Source organism: Mytilus trossulus, chromosome 5 (genome assembly GCF_036588685.1).
Source record: "Mytilus trossulus isolate FHL-02 chromosome 5, PNRI_Mtr1.1.1.hap1, whole genome shotgun sequence".
Classification (NCBI taxonomy): Eukaryota; Metazoa; Mollusca; class Bivalvia; order Mytilida; family Mytilidae; genus Mytilus; species Mytilus trossulus.
Genome location: NC_086377.1, coordinates 70,972,844 through 70,995,789, shown reverse-complemented (window position 1 = coordinate 70,995,789; position 22,946 = coordinate 70,972,844). Strand labels below are relative to the sequence as shown.

The 22,946-nt window shown below is 32.0% G+C and overlaps 1 protein-coding gene across 2 annotated transcripts in view; it reads right to left on the bottom strand.

The window, feature by feature from the left end:
* Positions 1 to 1,265: 1,265 nt before the first annotated feature.
* Positions 1,266 to 22,946, bottom strand: part of LOC134719133 (U4/U6 small nuclear ribonucleoprotein Prp3-like) — a 33,983-nt gene continuing 12,302 nt past the window's right edge. For both annotated transcript variants that reach the window (XM_063582104.1, XM_063582105.1), the window contains 15 exons: positions 22,320 to 22,441; positions 20,943 to 20,969; positions 20,108 to 20,201; positions 14,144 to 14,241; positions 13,189 to 13,276; positions 12,425 to 12,526; positions 11,439 to 11,497; positions 10,802 to 10,884; positions 9,632 to 9,775; positions 9,153 to 9,252; positions 8,160 to 8,273; positions 6,273 to 6,391; positions 4,944 to 5,030; positions 3,553 to 3,611; positions 1,266 to 1,445 (listed from right to left, as the gene is read on the bottom strand). In XM_063582104.1, the coding sequence (XP_063438174.1) occupies positions 1,290 to 1,445; positions 3,553 to 3,611; positions 4,944 to 5,030; positions 6,273 to 6,391; positions 8,160 to 8,273; positions 9,153 to 9,252; positions 9,632 to 9,775; positions 10,802 to 10,884; positions 11,439 to 11,497; positions 12,425 to 12,526; positions 13,189 to 13,276; positions 14,144 to 14,241; positions 20,108 to 20,201; positions 20,943 to 20,969; positions 22,320 to 22,441 (1,452 nt within the window). In that variant the 3' untranslated portion in view covers positions 1,266 to 1,289. The remainder of the gene's footprint in view (positions 1,446 to 3,552; positions 3,612 to 4,943; positions 5,031 to 6,272; positions 6,392 to 8,159; positions 8,274 to 9,152; positions 9,253 to 9,631; positions 9,776 to 10,801; positions 10,885 to 11,438; positions 11,498 to 12,424; positions 12,527 to 13,188; positions 13,277 to 14,143; positions 14,242 to 20,107; positions 20,202 to 20,942; positions 20,970 to 22,319; positions 22,442 to 22,946) is intronic.

The window sequence follows — 22,946 nt, the reverse complement described above, 5'->3', positions numbered from 1 at the left end:
GCAATAATGTACAGCAATATAAGACTCAAAAATAAGTCAAAATAACCAAAATGGTCAATTGACCCCCTAAGAAGTTATTGTCCTTTATAATCAATTTTTAACAATTTTCATAAAATTTGTAAATTTTTACTAACATTTTCCACTGAAACTACACGGACAAGTTCATTATAGATAGAGATAATTGTAAGCAGCAAGAATGTTCAGTAAAGTAAGATGTACAAACACATCACAATCATGGTGAATCACCTAAATACAATTTTGTCATGAACTGTCTGCTTCCTTTGTTTAATTCACATATACCAAGGTGAGCGACACAGGCTCGTTAGAGCCTCTAGTTTTTTTCATCGAAAAACTGGTATGGAATATTTGTATTGGTGGTAGAAAACTCCCATTCATTTATTTTTGTTGTTCAAGAGTTCCAGAATTTTAAACCATCAGATTTAAGGAAGTAAATGAAATGTTGAAGGTTGTATGGTCGCCTATATAAAAGAAATAAGAAAAAAGTGTTATGATTGCCAATGAGACAACTATCCCTAAGAGAGGAAATACACAGCACTTAAAAAAAAAATAGGTCACTTTATGATGATCATATCATTTGAACTCTGGTGGGGTGCTGTCTAAAGGTTAATCACACCACATCTCATCATTTTCATACTGAGGATGTCAAATTCAGTTCTTGACTAAACTTGAAATTGAAAATGGAAATGGAAATGGGGAATGTGTCAAAGAGACAACAACCCGACCATAGAACAGACAACAGCAGAAGGTCACCCTTCAATGCAGCGGGGAATTCTCGCACCCGGAAGGGCGTCCTTCAGCTGGCCCTAAGGCTAAACAAATATATATACTAGTTTAGTGATAATGAACGTCATACTCAACGCCGAGATCTTCTCAAGAAACTAAAATTAAAAATTACACAAGATAGCAAAGACTTACAGACTAGCGCAAAATTGTGGCAGGGTAAAACATGTTTTATGAGATCTCAACCATCTCCCTATACCTCTAGCTAATGTTATTGACATATTTCTGACCTTGAACATTCACTAAAAAGACACATATTTTGGAGTTTAGTGTGACATCCATTTTCACTGAATTAGTACAACATTTTATTCAGGGGCCACCTTGGGGTGCTGGATTTTCTAGCTGCATTGAAGACCCATAGGTGGCCTTCGGCTGTTGTCTGCTCTTTGGTCACATTGTTGTCTCTTAGCCATATCCTCCATTTCCATTCTCAATTTTACATTTCATATTAAATTAAACAAATGTTTAGAAAACATATTTAATCAGAATTAAAGATCATCACCAGTGGTTTCCATGATAGCACCACTATAAGCTAAGTCCCAGTAATGTTCAACACCAAATCTTTTGAATTGTTCTCTAGCAAAAGCTTCTGTCGGACACACTTTGAATTTAATTTCTACGAATGCTCGGTTCTTTGTGGTACCCTGTAAAAAAAAATGTTTTTAAGGAGGCTCACGGGTATAAGATTTTCAGCCGAGAAATCAGCATTTAACCGAATTTCGTCACCGCCTAAAATTTTTCTAAATTGCGAGTTAAGTACCTTGTTTTATATAAAGGTATATAGGATAATATTTTTCTGAGATGAGTGCCTGTGTGAAAAGACCTGTATAGCTTGCTGTTCGGTGTGAGCCAAGGCTCCCTGTTGAAGACTGTACTTTGACCTAAAGTGATTTTTCATTTACAAATTGTGACCTGGATGAAAAGTTGTCTCATTGGCACACATGGTGCAATATTCAGACAGTGCAATCAGTATTTCTACATTTTACAGACTCAATGATTGATTGTTGGTTTTTAACACCACTTTCAAGGCTATATCAAGGCAGGCATTTGTTTATTGGTGTTCAATAGCTGTAGTGCCTATAGAGAATACAATATCAGCAGGGAAACTAGCAATCCTAGTCAATTTAGATTGGAATTTAAATAACCTGCCGCATGTGAGGTTTGGACTAAAAAAAAAAAGCTGTGTTAAGTCTAGTGACATATTTAAATGATGTATTAAGACCACTCAGTCACAGAGACTAAAGGAAAGGAAGAACAAAGGAGTAGGTACGGTAAGGGCCGATTTTGGCCTCAAAGGAGTAAGTTCGGTAAGGGCCATATTTGGCCCCAATTATAAAGTTCATAGTTACAAGACAATACAAAGGAGTAAGTTCGGTAAGGGCCATATTTGGCCCCAATTATAAAGTTCATAGTTACAAGACAATACATGTTTTAAGTTGCCTTAAAGACATGTTAGAAAGTTAAACAGAACAGTTTTTGTCAAAGTTTAATTCTAACACGTTGATTTTTACATCCATAAAAGGTCAAAATAAGGGATTTTGATGAAATTTGACAAAATCAGCTAGATTTCAACCACATAAAGGACCAGGAAACATAGAGCGCAGGCTTCAACAAGCTTAAGATTCAAATAAGACATGTGAAATGTCCTCACAAACATTATTTTAAAAGATCTTTGTTGTCGACGTATGCGCTCTATGTTTCCTGTCCAATAATCTATGGAAATTTACCCATTTTCATTGATATTTTCGTGTAAAATCAACATGAGTACAACTTGTGACGTCATAATGAAACACAGAAACGTAAAATGTTCAACAAAATGGTTTATATCCTAGCTAGTCAATGTATTATCTATAATTTATCGTGATATTGGTCGATAAATCCGAGTTTGAAATTTACGCTAAAAAAGGGGGCCATTTTAGGACCTTATCGAACATACTCCTTTCAGGTTCATCTAACAAAAGATTTTAGACACTTTTTAAACACTAAAGTGTCTATTTCAATAGATTCAATTAGTTTCAGTCAAAGATTTGAACTGATTAAGTCATTAAAAATGCTCCGATTCAAGCTTAATTATGAAAAATCTATAAAATATGCAAAAAAAATTCCTTTTTTATATGGTTTTTGTCAAAAATGAAAGTGGCCGCATCCGTGTTCATCCTCAACCTTACTATATGTTATGTATTATCATCAAATACAACTTACATTTCAATATTATGAATGAACACGAATGCGGCCACTTTCATTTAAGATGGAAACCGTCTAAAATTTAACTAAAATGCTAAAATTGTGAAAATTTCAGTAAATTAGCATGACTTAATGATATTAATACCCGTTATATGTGCATTGTATTGTAAAAAAACAGCCCATATTTGTGTAGCAGAAGCATTCTTCTTTCCAATAAATAGCTAAAAGATAACATTTTCACAATTTTTGGGAATCTGCTATATTTTGGGGCCAAAACGGTGTCTTACTGAACCTACTCCTTTGTTCACACATTGTTGTACAGTTGAATTGAATGAAAGTGTGATACAAGTGAGAAGTTTAACTAGCTATAAAACCATGTTTTACCCACTATTTTCTATATAAGGACATGCCTGTACCAATTCTGAAATGTGACAGCTTTTTTTCTATTCATTTGATGTGTTTGAGCTTTTAATCTTGCCATTTGATTATAAAGGACTTTTTGTATTAAAATTTCCTTGGTGTTCAGTATTTTTGTTATTTTTCTTTTTCAGACAAATAGAAACTTACCTCCCAGACTAAGGAACATTTATTGCTTTTGTCTGTTTCTTCTTCTGAGTCGCTGTCTTCTACAAAACACAAAATGTATATCAAATACAAAAAGTTGATACTTTTCACCAATTATATCAAAAAAACAAAGTTTAACAATACCTATTTTTGTTTTTCGGGGAATAAAATACAAAAAAATAAATAATCAAATTACCTTTAGATATGGTTTTCTAGTTAGTTGATGGACAAAGCATGATTGTAAGAGATAACCACTAAGAACAGACTCTATATGGATTAAACACTAGAAGCTTGGTTTCAATAGAATCATCAGTTTTACAGTTTTATCAGAGAAGATTAAGAAAAAAAAATAAAAAGAAAATTGGCGACAGACAATAGAGTAAAACAGATGCCAAGTTATGGCAAAAACTTCTTAAAGCCTAATAAGCTAGAGGACATTAAAAGAGATCTAAATGATTAAGTCTCTAGTGGATAATTTATTCCCTTTTTTCCCTTTGCAATTTTCTGATTTACTTGACATGCTTGATGTAGTTTAATAAGGAACGTTTTAACTTAAAAGATTTATATTCAGGTTAGTTTCTATTCATGAAAATAAAACGCTTGCACAAATAAGTTGGTTTACAGTAAAATTGAGAAAGAAAATGGGGAATGTGTCAAAGAGACAACAACCCGACCATAGAGCAGACAACAGCAGAAGGCCACCAACAGGTCTTCAATGTAGAGAGAAATTCCCTCACCCGGTGAAGTCCTTCAGCTGGCCCCTAAACAAAGATATACTAGTTCAGTGATAATGAACGCCATACTAATTTCCAAATTGAACACAAGAAACTAAAATTAAAATAATACAAGACTAACAAAGGCCAGAGGCTCCTGACTGTCTTCACATGTGTCTTCATTCCATTTAACCCTGTGCATCATTATAAATCGACGGAATTTAGTTGTTTCATTGGCAATCATACCACATCTTATCTTATCTAGGGCAATTAAGGAGATAAATAAATTGAGTCTCATACAGAATAGGGAAATTAAAATAAAGCCGAAAGACTTGGATTTATCAGCAATTTGTAATTTTTTCTTTTGATCTTACTGTCTATTATTTTGTTGATCACAGAAAGGACCTGATACTGTGAAAGTACTTTTGTTTGTGGGGTACTTATTTTAGGGATTGAGATTTAAATTCTGAACACAATGTAAAATTTCCATTTAAAACTTAAATGTTCTAATTAAATCTATGAATACAAAAAAACATGGAACTAAGGAAATTTGAAAATCCAAAAAGAGCGATACCAACAAATTAAAGTACCTTCAAATTACTTGAACGTACTAGAAATTTGTACCAGTGCAGATATGGTCAATCTGCAATAATTAATAAATCTCTTTGTAATAGTACTGACCATCGTCTTTTGATTTTTTCTGTGTGTCTTCATTCCATTTAATCCGGTGCATCATTAATCGACGGAATTTTCTTTGCTGTTTAGGACCTAGAAATAAGTACATAAAAGTCAACATTCCATCATAGTATGTTGTGATGTTACACTGTTGTTTCAGATAAGGGTGAAGGTTGGTACCTGTTTAAATGTTTAAATCTGTTGCATTTGTTTGCACCTGTCATAAGTCAGGAACCTGATGTTCAGTAGTTGTCGTTTGTTGATTTGGTTCTTAAGAGCTTCTTGTTTTTTGTGGATTTGTTTATTTTTGTGGGTATCAATTTTTGTAGATTATAGAAATTTTGCGTTTTCATGAATATTTGATTGGATTTTGTGGTTTCACCAATCTCTGCATACAAAGCCAAGCCTATAAAAAAAATCAAAATTTGTTGAACAATTGAATTTCAGGTTAAGCTGTTCCCACAAAACCAACATTAATTGGTATCCAACGATTAATAATGAATCCAAGGTAGTATGTTTAATATTATTTTATCTATTCTTTAATTTGATCTATTAAACTATAATTTCATAAACTCTTTATTCTTATATGACATTCTTTTTTTCTTCAGATTGGAAATAAAGCCATGATCTAATTCCATTACAAAATAGGCTGCATGTGATTAACATATCAATTGAAATTATAACGTCTGATTATACGTCTGACATCTGTTGAACAACGTCACAGATTAAAATGGACATTTTTGTAACTGTTGCTCATTAGAAAATTAAAGAAAATAATTTTAAAATTAACTTTAAATGTACTGGTATCAGTTCACATTTTTAATCCTGGAATGGTAGATATTCTGTGTTGTATGGCTTCATCAAATCAAAATGGCAGCCTGTCAAAAGTTTAATAGGAATCCTCTTTCGAAATACAAAAGTTTTAAACTTTCTGATTAGAATTCTAATATGCTCTTTGCTCATTTATACATTGGTAGGCAAAACTGATATATGTAGGAAGAGTTACAACAAGAGGCTCCCAAGAGACTGAATCGCTTCTTGTCTTTTTTTGCTTACATCTTTCATCAATGAATATTTTTGCTCTAAATGCTTTAGTTTCTGAGATATAAGCCAAAACTTCATTTGACTCATATGTTCTATTTTTAGCCATGGTGGCCATGTTTGTTGGTGGATCAAAAATTTGGATACAATTCCTAAACTAGTTTCCTAAACGAACATTCCTTAAAGTTAAGAAGTATATATAGAGGAGAAGATTTTTAAATATTAGCAAACTTGATGAACAAATTTTGTAAAAGTGTCTTTAAAGGGCAATTACTCCTCAGTAGTTATACGTACCCCCTTCTACCACTACAACATTACAATCTTTATGACACACAGCAATTCCTGTCATGAACAGCTGATTTGCATTTGCTTCTACTTTAAATTTCTTTGCTGGATTTTTCAAATCTTTTAATCTGAAAATTAAGTTTAATAAATTTGATGAGGTAATATTATAAATATTCACCATATGTTTTGTTTGTCACAACAAAGTTAACTGAAAGCAGTTGACATTACTGGGGACGGTTGTCCAAAAGTGTCATTAAGCTTGATTTTACTATCATATATCCAACTTGATATGTCATAAAGATTTATGGTGGGGCACAGAAACAAATAACAATTCTCTATTTTATAGGTAATATATGTTCATGGTATATCATTTATTTTTAAAATTGACAACTGGTAATAATTAAGGTTGAAAGTTACATAGAATATAATTTGCTGAAAGTTGCCTAGGGTATATATTATTCAAAATTGCCTAGGATATATTTTATTCAAAGTTGCCTAGGGTATAATTTGTTGAAAGTTGCCTAGGGTATAATTTGTTGAAAGTTGTCTAAGGTATATAATTTGTTGAAAGTTGCCTAGGGTATAATTTGCTGAAAGTTGCCTAGGGTACAATTTGCTGAAAGTTGCCTAGGGTATATAATATGTTGAAAGTTGCCCAGGGTATAATTTGCTGAAAGTTGCCTAGGGCATAATTTGCTGAAAGTTGCCTAGGGTATAATTTGCTGAAAGTTGCCCAGGGTATAATTTGCTGAAAGTTGCCTAGGGTATAATTTGCTGAAAGTTGCCTAGGGTACAATTTGCTGAAAGTTGCCCAGGGTATAATTTGCTGAAAGTTGCCCAGGGTATAATTTGATGAAAGTTGCCTAGGGTCTATAATGCGCTGAAAGTTACCTGGGGTGTAATTTGCAGAAAGTGCATAGAGTATCAGGGTTTCCCCTGGGTCAATTATTTTTTTCGCCACCTCTTTCGCCAAAACAATATATTTTTCGCCACTTTATTATTTTTTTCGCCAAGTAACACAAATATATTTTTCTTTTAAAATTTTCCTTTTTTTAGCAACCCTTCCCTCCCTTTTCCCCTTAATAAGAAGTGGTTTATACAACGAAACAAAACATTTCATGATCACTTGAAACTGATACTTCGTGTAGTCATTACATTGAAGGGTACTCTCATGCCAACCTTTTGAATATATTTCTAGATAAGTAAAACTATATGCTTGAAACAAGTGTGTCACAGAAACGACTTTTTAATAAAGTACCCACTCAAATCAATTATCTATATTATCTAATTTAATGATAAAGTTTTAAATCAGAGACTTTTCTTGCTTTTGCACATTTTCCCTCATGACATCAGTTTTCTTTTTCTGGGCTGTCATTAAAAGAAGGAGAAGCGTAAAAAATTTGCTTCAAACACGTGCGTCGCAAAGTGGTTACTAAATCCCTTTTTAACATGTGACAGAAGCCATTTAACCATATAATTTTGTCATATCATACAATCAACACCTTTATTAATTAGCCCTTTGATGTCGATAGCTATAAATGCAATCAGCTGATTATCGATTTTCTGTCAAAATCATAACGAGTTCAAGGTGAATTCCGAGTATTGTCTGATCGGTAAAGTCAGAGAAACCCGAAAAAAGTAAATAAACAAGATGGCTGAAAATAAATCGTTATATATATTTCTTTCGCCAAATTCTTTCGCCAATGACGAATTTTAATCGCCAAAATTATTATTTTTTCGCAATATGCGAAAATGGCGACCGCCAGCAGAAACCCTGGAGTATAATTTGCAAAAAGTTGTCTGGGTTATAATTTGCAGAAAGTTGCCAGGGGTATAATTAGCAGAAAGTTGCCTAGGGTATGATAATGGTATCAGATCACATTTATTTAGTCTTACCTATATACAGAAACATGAACACCAAGCGTGGTATCTTCTTTTATTTTTCTCATTTTCTTTTCTCGTCGCTGCTCTGGTGTCAATTTTCTGGCTGCATTAGCCTCTTCGTGAGCTCTGTAAAATTTATTAAATTTTAATTTTAATAAAATTATTCACAATTTGTAATTACAGAATAATCATGAGTAATTTTATTAATCATACAACAAAATGAGGTCTGGTTCTGTTCCATTTGTATTCTGAGACAACCTTCATGTTGGCATTAAGCAGTCATTTAACTTTTTTTTTAGGTAAGGATGAAGGTTGGTACATTAAAATGTTTAAAACCACTGCATTTGCTTGTACCTGTCCTTAGTCAAGAATCTGATGTTAACATCAAGTTACAGTAAATGGGCTATTTCATAGATCTTGATAAAAAAATTCACACATCTCTGTCTGATTGATATATAAATGAAAACCAAAATTAATGCATTTAGATTTATTAATTTCTGAAATATCAATGATTGAAATCTTTCAAAAAAGGTGAATATTTGTAAAGAAAGCACATAAAATTGATGAAAAATGTTCTTAAATTTGTTATAAAATCTAAAAGTTTTATCCAATTTTTTTTCTTAAAAAACTATTTGTGTTGTTGGTACATACCTTTCTGTTTTTATAATGTTTTTATAATGTGTATAATGTAAAATAATCATAGGGTCACAGCATACTGTGAACCTATGCATTTTGATTGCCCCTTTCTCCCTTATTTTGTGGTGAGTTTAATAAAAAAAAATATGTTATTAACTCTTAGTTTGGTAATTATTATTTTGGCTATAACGATTGTATCTAAAATATCATTACTTTTAAATTAGTCTACTTCATTTGAATTTTGGTGGATAGCTGTCTCATTGTCAATCATACCATATCTCCTAATCTTTATATTTAGTAATTTCTGAATTCAACTAAGAACTATAAAGTATTTTTGTGAATTTCATCTAAGAACTAAAGTATACCAACTTCTGTCTTTTCTCCATCTGAGCTCTCACATGTGCCTCTATCTTTGTAGGATCCTGTACTGCTTCAGTTCCTAACACCCTCATCAAGTTAGCCATCCGTACTGAAAAAAAACATAAAATATCAATAACTAGCTTTAGCCTACTACAAATATGTCCTGATTGATGGATTGATAATTTAAGTTAGAGAAGGTCAACAAAAAATTCAGCAATATTTCCATTAATAAAGGGGCATAACTCTAGAAAGATAAAAGGGATACCACCAAAATTCAAACTTGATCTGTGTTTTGTTGTAATAAAGATTCCTAATATTTGGTTGAGGCAAATTAAAGTTAGAGAATGGAAACCAATTTGGGATGTACAGACAGACAAGGGTAAAACTTAATGCCCCCTTTCCTACAATTAGGAGCATAAAATATAAAGAATCAATAAAATCTTCAAAGTATGAAGGATGCAGTTATACAAAGCCTGTTTTCTCCTCACCTTTTGGCTCTGGTGGAGGCAATAAACCAAGTCTGATTTTTTCTTGTTCCTCTTTTTGAGCTTCCTGTCTGTTTTGGCGACGTAATTTCTTTCTCTCCTTCTTTGTGAGGTAGACTGGAATTTCTGGCTCCTTGTCAGGCTCAGCTAAGGAAATGAAATACAACAGAAAATTAAATAAAGACAATTCAACCTGGTTCCAGGCTCAAAATAAAACAGATTTACAGAGCTAGGAAAAAAGGTGGCCATTCAGTCAGATTATTTACTGTGATCCCATATCTTTTCCTCATTTTAAACTTAGTTATTGAACCCCATATCCCACCTCCAAATACAGGAGCAATATGTATTGGATGTTCTGTAATATCAGTTAATGATTCTGACCGATCATTTAAATCATTCAAGCCCTTGTTGAGGTTAAAGACTGTCATAGTACTGTGGGATATATACATTTATTCCATATTGATAAAATATTAGTAGGTTTTTCTATATGAATGGGATTGAATAAATAAGCATATTCACCTGCAGAAAAAGGATATTCACCGCGCAAAACATCACGTGCTTTTACGTGAATAATTTTGGTAAAAAACGTTTGATGTACAATTAGTTTTGGTCAATATTTTCCATTACATTAATTTCTCTCGGAATATGGAATAAAACATTTACTGTCTTTTGTTTCGGTAAATATGTGGTTTTATTGACTTTTGAAAAACTGATATTCACTTCGGCCGTTAGCCTCAGTGAATATCAGTTTTTCAAAAGTCAATAAAACCACACATTTACCTCACCAAAAGACAGTAATTGTATAATATTTATAAGTGTTAGCGCTACCTATAGTCAATTTCACAAAAAAACTTAAAACTAAGATTTGTCGTAAGTCATGAACAATTCAGTATACTTACAAAGTCCTGGTGTCCATGTGTTAATGTCATCCATAATTTTATCTACATCTTTCTATTTCAAATAAACACAACACATTCTACACTATATACAATCATGACATTGGTGACATGACCGGGATGTATGGTTGGTAGATTTTTGTGTTCATTCTTATAGCAGTGTGTCATCTTTATGGGATGTTTTTCAAGGTTTGTGATACTAGTCAAAAACTCTGACAGGTCATCTAAATTATTGTTCTCCCAATTTCTACCCCCTCATACCCTCACAAATAAATACCTGGAGGTTTCATCTGTATTGGATGTTCTACAAGGTTTGTTATACCAGTTAATGACTCCACAAGATTCTCTAAATCATTATACCTGCAAAAGAAGGTTAAACAAATAAATTGGGGATGTGTCCATGGACCCAGATGATGCCCCTGCTTACTCAAGTGACATTACTCAAAAACTGTAAAAGTGATGATTCACAAATTCTTACTTAATCTGAGTTTTGTGGCAATAAGTATTGTGTATATGTTAATTTATTTTGGGTTTATTATTTTCGAAAAGCAGCACAGAAAATAAGTGGAATTTTCAATGATGTTGTGTCTAAGGACATGAATGCCACCACTCAAGCTTGCTAATAATATTTTTTGGGAGCTTTTGATGCAAACTTAAGTTTAAATGGAGTTGGAAGGAAAATCAAGAGTGCAGTAACGACAAAATAAGGGGCATAGCTCTCAAAAAGTGAATGACTAATTACACTAATCCCAACTCTAAGAGGTTTAGTTCTTAGCAATGTGCATGTGTTCCATAAAATTTGAAGTCCGATTGAAATATGAATGTGTAAATAAACGTACTAATAATGTGATAGTAAAATATATGTGTAATAAAACTTGTACATGTGTGTTAGGGTAAAATATATGTGTACTTACGTGTGTGATGGTAAGATATATGTATCCCACCATTCTATGTCTGGTATTTCTCCTTCACTCTGTAAAGCAAAAACATGTCTCTCAAAACCCATTTCATTTTGAACAATGTACTTAACAAAAAACCAAGGTAACTGAAGCATGATTTCCTCTCTTTTTATTTTGTTAATAGTTTTTCTTTCAAGCTATATTTTAAGTTTACCAATTGCTTGAGATTTGTGTCCTTATAATTCTACAGCAACAGCAGATTCCTAAGTCAACGTCAAATTTCAAATTCAAATTATTTTTCTTCTATTCCTAATTTTACCACTCAAAATATTCCCTTTAAAAACTGTTCCTAGAATTCTTGTTCAATCTCATAAATATACTGTAAACCAACTAATTTTCGCGAGCGATTTATTTTCGCAACTTTCGCGAGTAAAAAAATATCGCAAAGTTAAATCGTCGCCAATATGTAAAACTTGGATCTTTCGTTATTTGACAACATCAAGTTAATTAGAAAATCGCGAAATTAAATTGCCGCGAAATGGACTCGAAAGGGCTAAACGCGAAATAAAGTATCCGCGAAAATAAGTTGGTTTACAGTAACTCATTTTAGGAAAAACAATGTTGAGAACAGATATTGACATCTACATGACTTTTGTACTTGGTAATATTTTTAATAAAAACTTCCGCGTGTAGAATGGCGACAGACTTTATATTGGATATTTTCAGCATTTTCGGCAGGTTGTCCTGTTTAGTGTGGAGCTGTTTGAAAAAGCCCTGAGTGGTACCGAATCAAAATGAGGAATATTGCAAACTTGGATCAATGGTACCTTCTGTAATCATATAAACACAAACACTTACAACTTCTTATCTTCTATGTCGCTCATTGTGTGTCACGCTTTCTTAAATCAAAGCGTGATAAGTCTGTTGCCTTACCCTATTAATGAAAACGCCCCCAAAAAAACACACAATAAGTCTGTCACAATTCTGCATTGAGAACGTACCAATTCTTTCTTAGGAGCTATTGTTGCTAATTTTGCTGCTGATGCAATACCAGTCCTCTTTGCAGTATAAGCAATTTCATTCTGCAATCTTTCTAGCTGTGCCTGAAATATAAATATCAAAGTTATTTGTCTTTTGGTTATATTTATAGATTATCGTTGATTATCTCAACGAGATTGATTTTCTCGCTTGAGCTGGTACAGCGAAAGTGAGAAAAGCAATCGAGTTGAGATGACCAATGATAATCTGTTTATCGCTATTTTACCTATGAGATGTGACGAGGTTGTCAATTTCAATGTCAATTTCGTTAGCAACGCCACGTGGCCTCCTTAGTTTCTAGTGATAATTTTTCCATCTCAAGCAAGAAGCATGATATGAAAATTATCACACAAAAGCATCAAAGGAAAAATGCACAAAATAGCGATAATAATGAATACATGGACATTATGTTCATGATGTTCAGTGATTGATGTTTCTTGACGAAGTTGATATCAATGTCATTGCACTGTTTGAATTTTCCAGATTTTATTACAATCTTAATCTTTTAGTTGTATTATAACAGAAAAAGTAAGCCGTAGACTTCTGTTTGTTTTTTTACCAAATTTCTCTTTCATTAAATTTAAGCTTTATAGTTGAATCCACTTTATTTGAACTTTAGTGGATTGTTATCTCACTGGAATCATACCACATCTTCTTATTCTTATTTCTAGATTTTTGTTGTTGACAGCTAGAAGTCAAAATGAAAGTAGAGAAACATCCTACTTACTTTTGTCCTTAATCTTTGTGCCACTTGCTCAAACTTTCCTTTTTCATGAAATTTAAATCCTCTTTTGGGTCTCTGTGCAGCTTTCACGCTGTAAATATTTAATAAAGTTTAAAATATAGATCAGTAATAGAGAGGAATTACTAACATAGAGTTAACTAATCACAACATTACTGATTTTGTTAAATGAAACCATTTAAACTATGTGTATCAGTAAAAATAAATTCATGAAAAATAAAAAGTATAGGCAATGCTCTAAAAGAGTAAAATAACAAAAAATAATGAATTCTGAGGAAAATTCAAAACAGAGAGTCCCATATCAATGTCAAAATCAAAAGCTCAAACACACCAAACTAATGGATAACAATTGTCATATTCGTGACTTGGTACAGGCATTTTCTTATGTAGAAATGTGAAAATGTGAAAATGTAAACTGTGAAAACACACAATTAACAGAGTCTTACAATGGTTCATAGTCTGACCAGTTTCAGTCCTTCATTGACCTTCTTCAGAGGAGCTTTATTGTAAAGTTTAATTATACATTCATCATTCTTGCATCTTTACTTATTGGCCAAAATAATATTTTATGTCTATGTTGACCTCTGGATGTCTTTTATTGTGTTGTGTCTTTGTGTTGTCGTCTAATTTAAGGTGGTACTTTATATTTCCACAATAATTGATTTTGCTCGTTTAATTTTTAAAAAATTTTGACAAAGTATTGACTTTGACCATTTAACAAAAAAATAAAAAAATTGAAAATTTTGAACCAACCGTTTTGTCAGAAAAATTACACTGGTTATATAGCAGTTTGACAAACACCAATTTTGATCCTTGAGAAGCTTATAATTCCCTTTACAACACAACATAATTAAAACGTTCAGCTGACTTTACAGAGTTTTCTCCCTGTAGTGTTAGGTACCACCTTTAATACTAAACATCTCCTTTTTTCAATACATACTCAACTCTAGGATCAAAGAAGTTGCCCTCAGTTATTTCCTCTGGAGGTTTCTCAAGAATTCCCTTAAAATCTTTGATCTTCTTTGCCCTGATGTTTGCCTGTGAAAATAGGTTAGATTTTATCAAAAATAATTTGCTACTATCAATCTTTGGTTTTACAGTCACAAATTTTTAATACTTAGAAATCAAATAAGCAATTGCTAAAATAAACTCTGCATTTCGTTGTAAAAGAGAAATATCTATAGACAGATGAATTATAAATAGTTGACACAGGAAAATGTCTTGCCATCAGCATAAAATGATATAAAGACTATCTTATAGACATCAACATTTCTTATAATTAGTTCAAAGTTACTGGAACATGCAACTTAAAGGGATAATTCGCGATTTTTCACTTTTCATCTTATTATGTTCATAATACCATAAAAAACATATTCACCAAGTTTTATTTTGATATGAAATCTAATAAAGGAGAAAATTAAGAATTATTAATTTTATTTCTTCAAACTTCCTGACTTATGTGACGTAGTTTAAGTCTTAAAGCATGCCGGGAGTGAAAATAATCTCATTTTAAATCTTAATCGTTAATCATCTTATAACTCTATTTAAAGCGCATCGACGACGTTTGGTGTAGCTATTAACCAACTAATAATAAAGACGGAACAGCGCTCATCTCGAAATTAGAATGTACGATTTATATTTTAATATTTTCTGTAATGATTTAAGTGATACAAGTAAATCGTATAAACATTTTTTTATGAATTTTTTTCTGACGAATATTTTGAACAAACATATATAACTGAAAGTATTTTAAAAATGCATGTTTGTACTTTTTACCTTTTACGTCAGTCTAGTGAATATGTGCTGCTAGTACATTTACATAGTGTGCAAATACGGCCTGCAAATACAATGTGTATTGTACTTTGACACTTACATAAAGTTACTACCTGTTGAATGCGTGGGTAAATTCAAGTTAATTAAAAGATTAACATTTTGTATCTTTTGATCTTTACTCGCCGTCACGGTTCACTTTTCTAGGTGTGAAAAACATTTTGTATGAATGATAAACGGGGGAATCTAAATATTTTCCATGAGGTCAGTTTAATTAAATATATTATTAACGCTGAATATTTCTTGTTAAAAAATAAGAAATACTTAATTAATTTAATTGAATAAAGTTATAAATAATGATGTCCTTATAAACACGAGTAAATGAATTAAAAAAAAAATAAGAATCGGTGACCTTGAATTTTTGAAATAGATAATAATTACCAACTGCAGTTATATAATTGGGTCGTTCAAAGCGAAATATTCAGGAAGAAACGTCCTTATCAAAATAATTTAATTAATTCCGCGTACTAATTCTTCAGCTATTTGAACAAGAATATCAAAAATGTTGACAGAAAATTGAAAGGTCAACTTTGTCTTATTGGAACGGAATTGAATAAGAACGATTTTTTTTAATTCTTTGTGATTAAATCTTGCAATGAGCTTTCTATTGTATTTCAATCAGTGTATGGTTTCAACCCCGAGGCCTTCAAAATCTAACATGAATACCCAGAGATTTGTTTGGATAACCTTGAATTCAAACAATGGAATCACCATTGTTATAAATACACAAGCTAATGTAACTTTTAACTTCTACCTAATATTTAGCCAAGATTAAAAGACGTCAAATTAACTTTATCAATTAACTTTTTCTCAATTCCTTGTTTTCTAATGATTGGAGCGTGGTTGTTTTTGTAAAAAGAAAAAAAGTTTGATATATAAGCCTTTTTAATAAATCTATACTATAAGCTAAAATGTCTAGTTCAGAGAGTGAAAGTTGTGTTTTTGATATATGATTTTACTACCTTTAAGTTTTGTAATCTATTTTTGACTCTATCTTTTGACTTCCTTCTTAGCATGTGTATTCACAACTAAACTTAAACTCAAATCTTTTATAACCTGCTATTTTTTATATTTTGTTTTGTTAAATTGTGTACAATTGTTTTAAATGTGATCGTTAATTTTTCTATAAAGTCAACAACAATCTGAGTGCTATAGAAAAAAAAAGGAAAAAAAAAAAAAAAAAAAAAGAAGTGAAAGTTCTGATGTATCCAGCTCCCAAAGTGAGACAAATTTTGAAGAGTGTGGTCAATTCGGGTACATATTAGAACCGGAGTACACTGAAGAAGAACTCCAACAAATTGAAGCTGAACAAACTTCTAGACAACAGGATATTATAAATAATCCTCGCAAGTTTGACACCAATTGGTGTTCATGTAAAAACTGTATAGTCATGCCATTGCCGGCGGAGTGTTTCTGCTGCCACGAATTTACGCCATTAGAAGAAAAAATGAATTTGGGTGAATGTGTCACTGACAATACAGATTTTAGAAGAGTTTGTCTAAACCCCGTTGTTTTTGAAACAAGCTACATAAGTTTCCTGAGATACAAGCGCCATAGAGGGAGAGCTCCAGACGTACTTACTAACAGACAAAGCAGGCTTATGGCTTATCGTCAGTTTGTGTGTTGGGTCAGGAAAGGTCAACCACTTGGCAAGAAACACAGAATAATCCTACCGGCTTGTGTAGTTAATGTCATTAGAAAAGAGTTTCCATCGTTGGATGGGGTATACGAAGGATTCAAAGAATGTGAAAGTGACACTTCAGACTCTGAATAGTTCTAAAATCATTTAACCAATACAATTTTTCACAGAATGTTTCAGATTCATTTCATTATTTGTGTATTAATAAACCTATTTATGAACTATTTAATTTTGAGGTCTAATTTTATAGAGTTGCTTGTTGTATATTTTAACATGAAGGTTTGGTATACCACAGTACCACGGAGCGTTGATATCATTTGACACGAGATCCTCCCGAGATGTTGGTGGGGTTTTTGTTGGGCAACCTAAACCAGTTTCCGATGATCTGTTTTTTATCTGTTTTTTGTTTTTTTTTGTCTTTTGATCGTTTATTGGTTATGTTTTATTATGACGTTGTCAGTGTGTTTTTTAATACTAAATATGGCTTCCCGTTTTGGTACCTTCTGCCTTTTTACAAACAAGACCTTAAAACTGAACATTGGAAATGTATCATGCTACTACACAATGCAACAAGTTTGTAAGAAAACCTTATATTGAAAAAATGACAACTCATTTGAATTATTGAATGTACATGTACAGAAAGACAAACGAATACCGTATCTAGAGACAACCACAAACTAAGTATCATCTCCGTGTCATAATTGCGCATGCTTGTCTCTTCACATACAAGTAAACGCAAATTTCCTAAGTGCAAAATATTTCGTAAATGCGGCCGCTTATATCGGAAATAGGACAAGAAAGTATAAGATAGTCATCCATAATTCTCGGTTAAATTCTCTAGGATTTACTCCCAACAATGTTGTAAAATGATGAAGTTTTCTTTTTCTTAAATTATTCATTACAACTCAAGACCATAACTTAAATGAAACATTTGATAAGCAAATAAAACAATCTGACAAAACATAATGAAAGTTATTGTGTACAAAAGCATTGGTGGATCCAGAGGGAGTGGTTTCGGGGTTGGACTCCCCCCCTTGTTTTTAGGCTGATCAATGCATTTGAAGTGAGACATGTAGTTGGAACCCTCCTTTTTAATGTGACTGGGGATCCATCCCGAAAAGTAAATCTCTTGTACAATTGAAAATTCAAAAAGAAATCATTTTACATGGTACGTGTACAGTACTAGATAATCTTCTACACATTAATTTTGAAGCCGAAGTCAAAATGATTCTTTTACGGTGTTATTGTTTCTGTCTTTGCACATGTCAGAATTATTCAGCCTGTGGATATAAATTTTAAACTCTTAATTTCATATTTGGACGGACTTGTGTATTTCAATCATATTAGGGGCATACATTGTTAACAGGATGTATAATACACCTGACTATATTTTTGATGGCACTTTTACCTGTGCACACCTGGGTAAAACAGCTGGGTCCGGAATTATGTAATGTCACCAGTTTATTAGCCTGCAGGAAGTATCTAGAATACCTGAATGTGACACTATTACACGACCTCTGGCAATAATTCAAAAGATCGTCGGTTTTTATATAAGAGTAAAGTACCCGAAATGAATAAAATTTATTACAGATAAAAGACTTTTTTTGCATATTATTTTCGAAAAAATCATTATAATAATTATATGCTTTAACAACTTCCAAATTAGTGTTCACCCACTAGATGTATTCCTATCATAAATATAGTAAGACAAATTACTCCTACAATTGACAATAAATCATTACAAATTTCGTTAGCCTAGCTGTCGACATTTTATATCCCGAAACTGCTTAGCCTTACTTGTAGGACCACGCAACTGGGTTGACCTAGTAGACAAATAAAAAGCATAACAAGGGGGTGGTAAGATCTATTAAGTTTCCGTTTCCACACGAATCGGGGAAGACATACGCTCCCATATCACCCTTTCAACCTTTTCTATGGGGCAATATGGAAAAGGCGGGAAAGGGGGGGGGGGGGGGGGGTTAAACAGCATCTGTAATTATACTACATGTAAATAAAGTCTAATTTTTAAACCATTATTATTTTAAGCAAATGAACCTTTAAATGTATTACGTAATTTTCATTTTTATATGTACACACAAGGACTCATATAGTTAATTCTATCAATGTAGGAATCATTTAAGTTTAAGAAAATCATTATTTCATTAAAATCCATCAACAACTTTTAAGGTTTTAAGGTGTACAGTGTGGTTTCTCCAATGATTCTCCACATATTTTTTTATCACAAGGATTGTTAAGAAGTTACCTATCCCTCTATATACGTCTCTGGTACACATACGTTTTTTTTGCACCTAATAAAAAATTATACGATCATTGAACTTGTGAATTTACGACAGAAAGTCACAAAACAAAACGTCATATATAATTCAGTTTCGAGTTTATTTTTCTTTAAACGAGTAAACGTATAAATTAATTAATTCTTTTTTTGGTTTGTTCTGAAATATTATTTTTAAAGCAAGTTTTAAACAGAATTTATTAAATTGATATACATGACATCACATGATTGTTATAAAATCAAAATGCCGAAGTGGCTATGTACCTTTTATGGCTTCATTGTGCCAAGAAATATATACCCCCTTGCATGACTGAAATCAAATATCTATTATTTTAAGTCTTATAAACAAGTTCATAAACTTAAATTGAATAAATATAATAAATAATATAATATTTGAAGATTTTTTTCTTGTATATATTCAAAAATTATCAACAAATTTATTGTGACTTTTTGTCTGTGACCTTTTTAACCGTTTACTAAAATACTACTTGTAAACAACAAAATATGTTACTAATGCATGAATGTCGAAACACTGAACTACATCCGAGTTGAACATCTGTACGCTTGACAAGTCATTTTGATACTGAATATACGATATGCCATGCTTGTTTTTTTGCTTTGTGGTATTCAGATATTTTATTCAAATATACTCACCACGTGACAATTTGTATCGGAGATGCCGTCAAAATGGCGATAAGTCGAGAAGTGATAGTGGGATTTTGATTTTGATTTTAATCACTCATCTAGAAGAATTGAACAAAAATTTTAACAAATCTATGATTATTTATGTCAAATAAACATAATATAAAATTTTCATTTTTTTGCGAAGTTTCCCTTTAAAAGAAAATATCATTGATCTATTAAAACTATAAATATAACTTAAACTTTAAAATGGTTGACGTCTCTAAATCTGCACCACCGCCTTTATAAGTCTTGCTTTCCTCAACTTTCATTGCAGGCAATACAAACATTACACTAAAATTGAGATCAGAAATTGGGAATATGTCAGGGAGACAACAACATGACCAAAGAGCATAAAACAGCGATGGGTCTTCAATACAGCGGAGGCGTGCTTCAGCTACAATAAGCACAGCACAGCTCAGTGGATGTCAATGTACAAAGTTCAAAGTAGTTATTCTTACCCTTAGTGTTGGCGTGTGTTGTGTAAGCTGTATAACTTCTCCTGTGGCTGAGTCAATGGTTCGTCCTTCTCTGTCTAAAATCAGTGGTGGGGGACTGAAATACAAAGAAAATGACAGATGTTCATATATATCAGTTAAAAATCAAATAAATGTATTTTATTCAGTGTCATCTCTTATTGACCATATATCCATGTAAGGTCACAATCAAATGAAATAAAATTGAGAAAAGAAATGGTGAATATGTCAAAGCAACAACCGTATTTTTATTCAGCACTTAAAAAAACCTCCCTCATGTATACAAATCAATGATCAACAAAAGTTGGGATCACATATGGTTACAGTGGTTACATTCCAATGACTAGTAATGTGTGGAAATTTTGTCATATGCAATGCAGCATTATATGTATATTTTAAGATTAGGGCTATTCCAGAAAAAAAAAAAAAATTTTGGGGGGGGGGGGGGGGGGGGGGGGGGGGGGGGGGTCGGAAGGCAGTTTTGTCAGCACCCGCCACCCAGACAATTGTAATTGAGAATTATAGTGCATTATAGTGTGAAAAGTTGCTCTGATACCCATCACCCATGTATTATTAATACAATGTGCCTTCCAACCCCCCCAATACATTTTTTTCTGGAATAGCCCTTATCAAAGAGAGGGTGTTTCAGTGACAACCTCATTTAAAGGTAACAGCTTCTTATTTTATGGAATAGTCTAAAGATTTAAATTGAAGCAGCCATTGTGATCTAAACTTATACTTATAACGCCATTGTGATCTAAACTTATAATTATAACGCCATTGTGATGTAAACTTATAATTATAAATTTTATTAACTTACTTTGCTAAACCACCAGGCACACTTTTTCTGAAATGAAAAAACAATAAATATTACAACCATAAAAACAAACTTGCTTATACATTTGGTATATTTTAAAAATTCCAATGTTTACTCAATTTTTTAAGGTACATGCATGTTAAATTCTTATTATGAATAAAAAGAAATGATTCTATAAATCTTTAGGTTAGGCACACGAGTTACCCAAGCCACTGTGGATTAATTCATTTTCTTTATATATAAAAAAGAAGATGTGGTATGTTTGCCAATGAGACAACTGACCAAAAAAGACCAAAATAACACAGACATTAACAACTATAGGTCACCATACGGCCTTCAACAATGAGCAAAGCCCATACCACATAGTCAGCTATAAAAGGCCCTGAAAAGACAATGTAAAACAATTCAAACGAGAAAACTAACGGCCTTATGTAAAAAAAAATGAATTTAGTTTTCAGTTTTGTGGATTTTTGATTACATGCATGGTTTTGCAAATATATGGTACAATCCTATAGAAAACATTTAGTTTGTTGAACATTTTAATTCATGGATCACAGGTTCCCACGAAAATAAGTATCCAACAAACAAAAATAAATCAGCAGTATGTAAAAGGACAAAATTTACAAGAACTATCACACTTGACGCAGAGGAAGAGTTATCCTAATCATGTTGAAACTCATTGTGTTAAAAGGAAGATAAAACAAATTGACAAAATATCATTACTTTGAAATTGAAAAATTTTACTATTTAGAAATATGCAATAATATCCTTACCAAAAAAAGAGATATTTTTTGCTACAAGCATGACAAGATGTTTAATTAGAATGTAAATATTTGTAAAATATCCTTCTTAAAAAAAAAAGGCTTCTATTTTATCCAAAATATATGTCAAGATTAGTATTTTAGGTAAATTATACAAAATTTAAACATCCAAATGACATTTCTGCATTAAACTTTGCATTTATCAATTTATAAAAAGAAGTTTGAATGGCTAGTAGAATTTACCATCTTTACAAATTCAAGGCCATATAATATTTTAAACCAACTTATTTTCGCAAGTGATTTATTTTCGCAAGTGATTTATTTTCTCGTGCAATTTATTTTCGCAAATAGAAAAATAACAGGAAACTAAGTTGTAGTGAAAACGTAAATCTTGGATCTATCCTTACATAATTACATTGACTAAATTTGAAAATCGCAAAACTAAATTGCACAAAGTGGACTAGGAAGGACTAAACTCAAAATAAAGTATCGGGGAAAGTAAGTTGTTTTACAGTAATGTTGAATTCTTTTTAGCATAACTCAATAACTGTCTGTTTTCATATACATGCATATATACATTGTAATTATCTAAGAACTGAGGACTGATAGAGCTACTTACATTCCAGGAACAGCTGTTCCTAGGCCAGATATTTGTTTCTGAATCCGTGACTGTAGTTCTTGTGTTTTCCTAACTTTTTCCATCGCTTCATTCATCAACATTTCATCACGGGATAATTGGGGCTGAAATCAATACCAATACATGGGTAAGAATGCGAGAAATTTCAATAAACTGTTTAATAATGACAATTATTAAGTAGTCCATGCTTTGGTTATGAAAACCCCACTGCAAATAATTCAGACCAAAACAAATTATGAAGTGCACAATGGCAATTTAGATTGTGAGAAATTTTCAATGAATTGTTATTAGGGAAATGGCAAAGATCCATGCTTTGGTAAAAATATCCTCCAGTATAATTTAAACCAAAACAAAATCGTAGGTGTACATAGGCTATTTTCTGAGAAATTTGTAGGTGTACATAGGCCATTTTCTGAGAAATTTATGTTAAAGGATGGTGTTAAGGTGAATACAAATGTTTACTATTGTATGCAATTATCATGAAGTCCAAGTTATCCAAAAAGTAAACCCTATATAATTAAGACGAGGAAATGAAAACCATGTGAGTAAGGTTTTGTGAAAGATTCACACAACTATGTTACGTGGTTCTTGAGCAGTTGTTGACTGAGT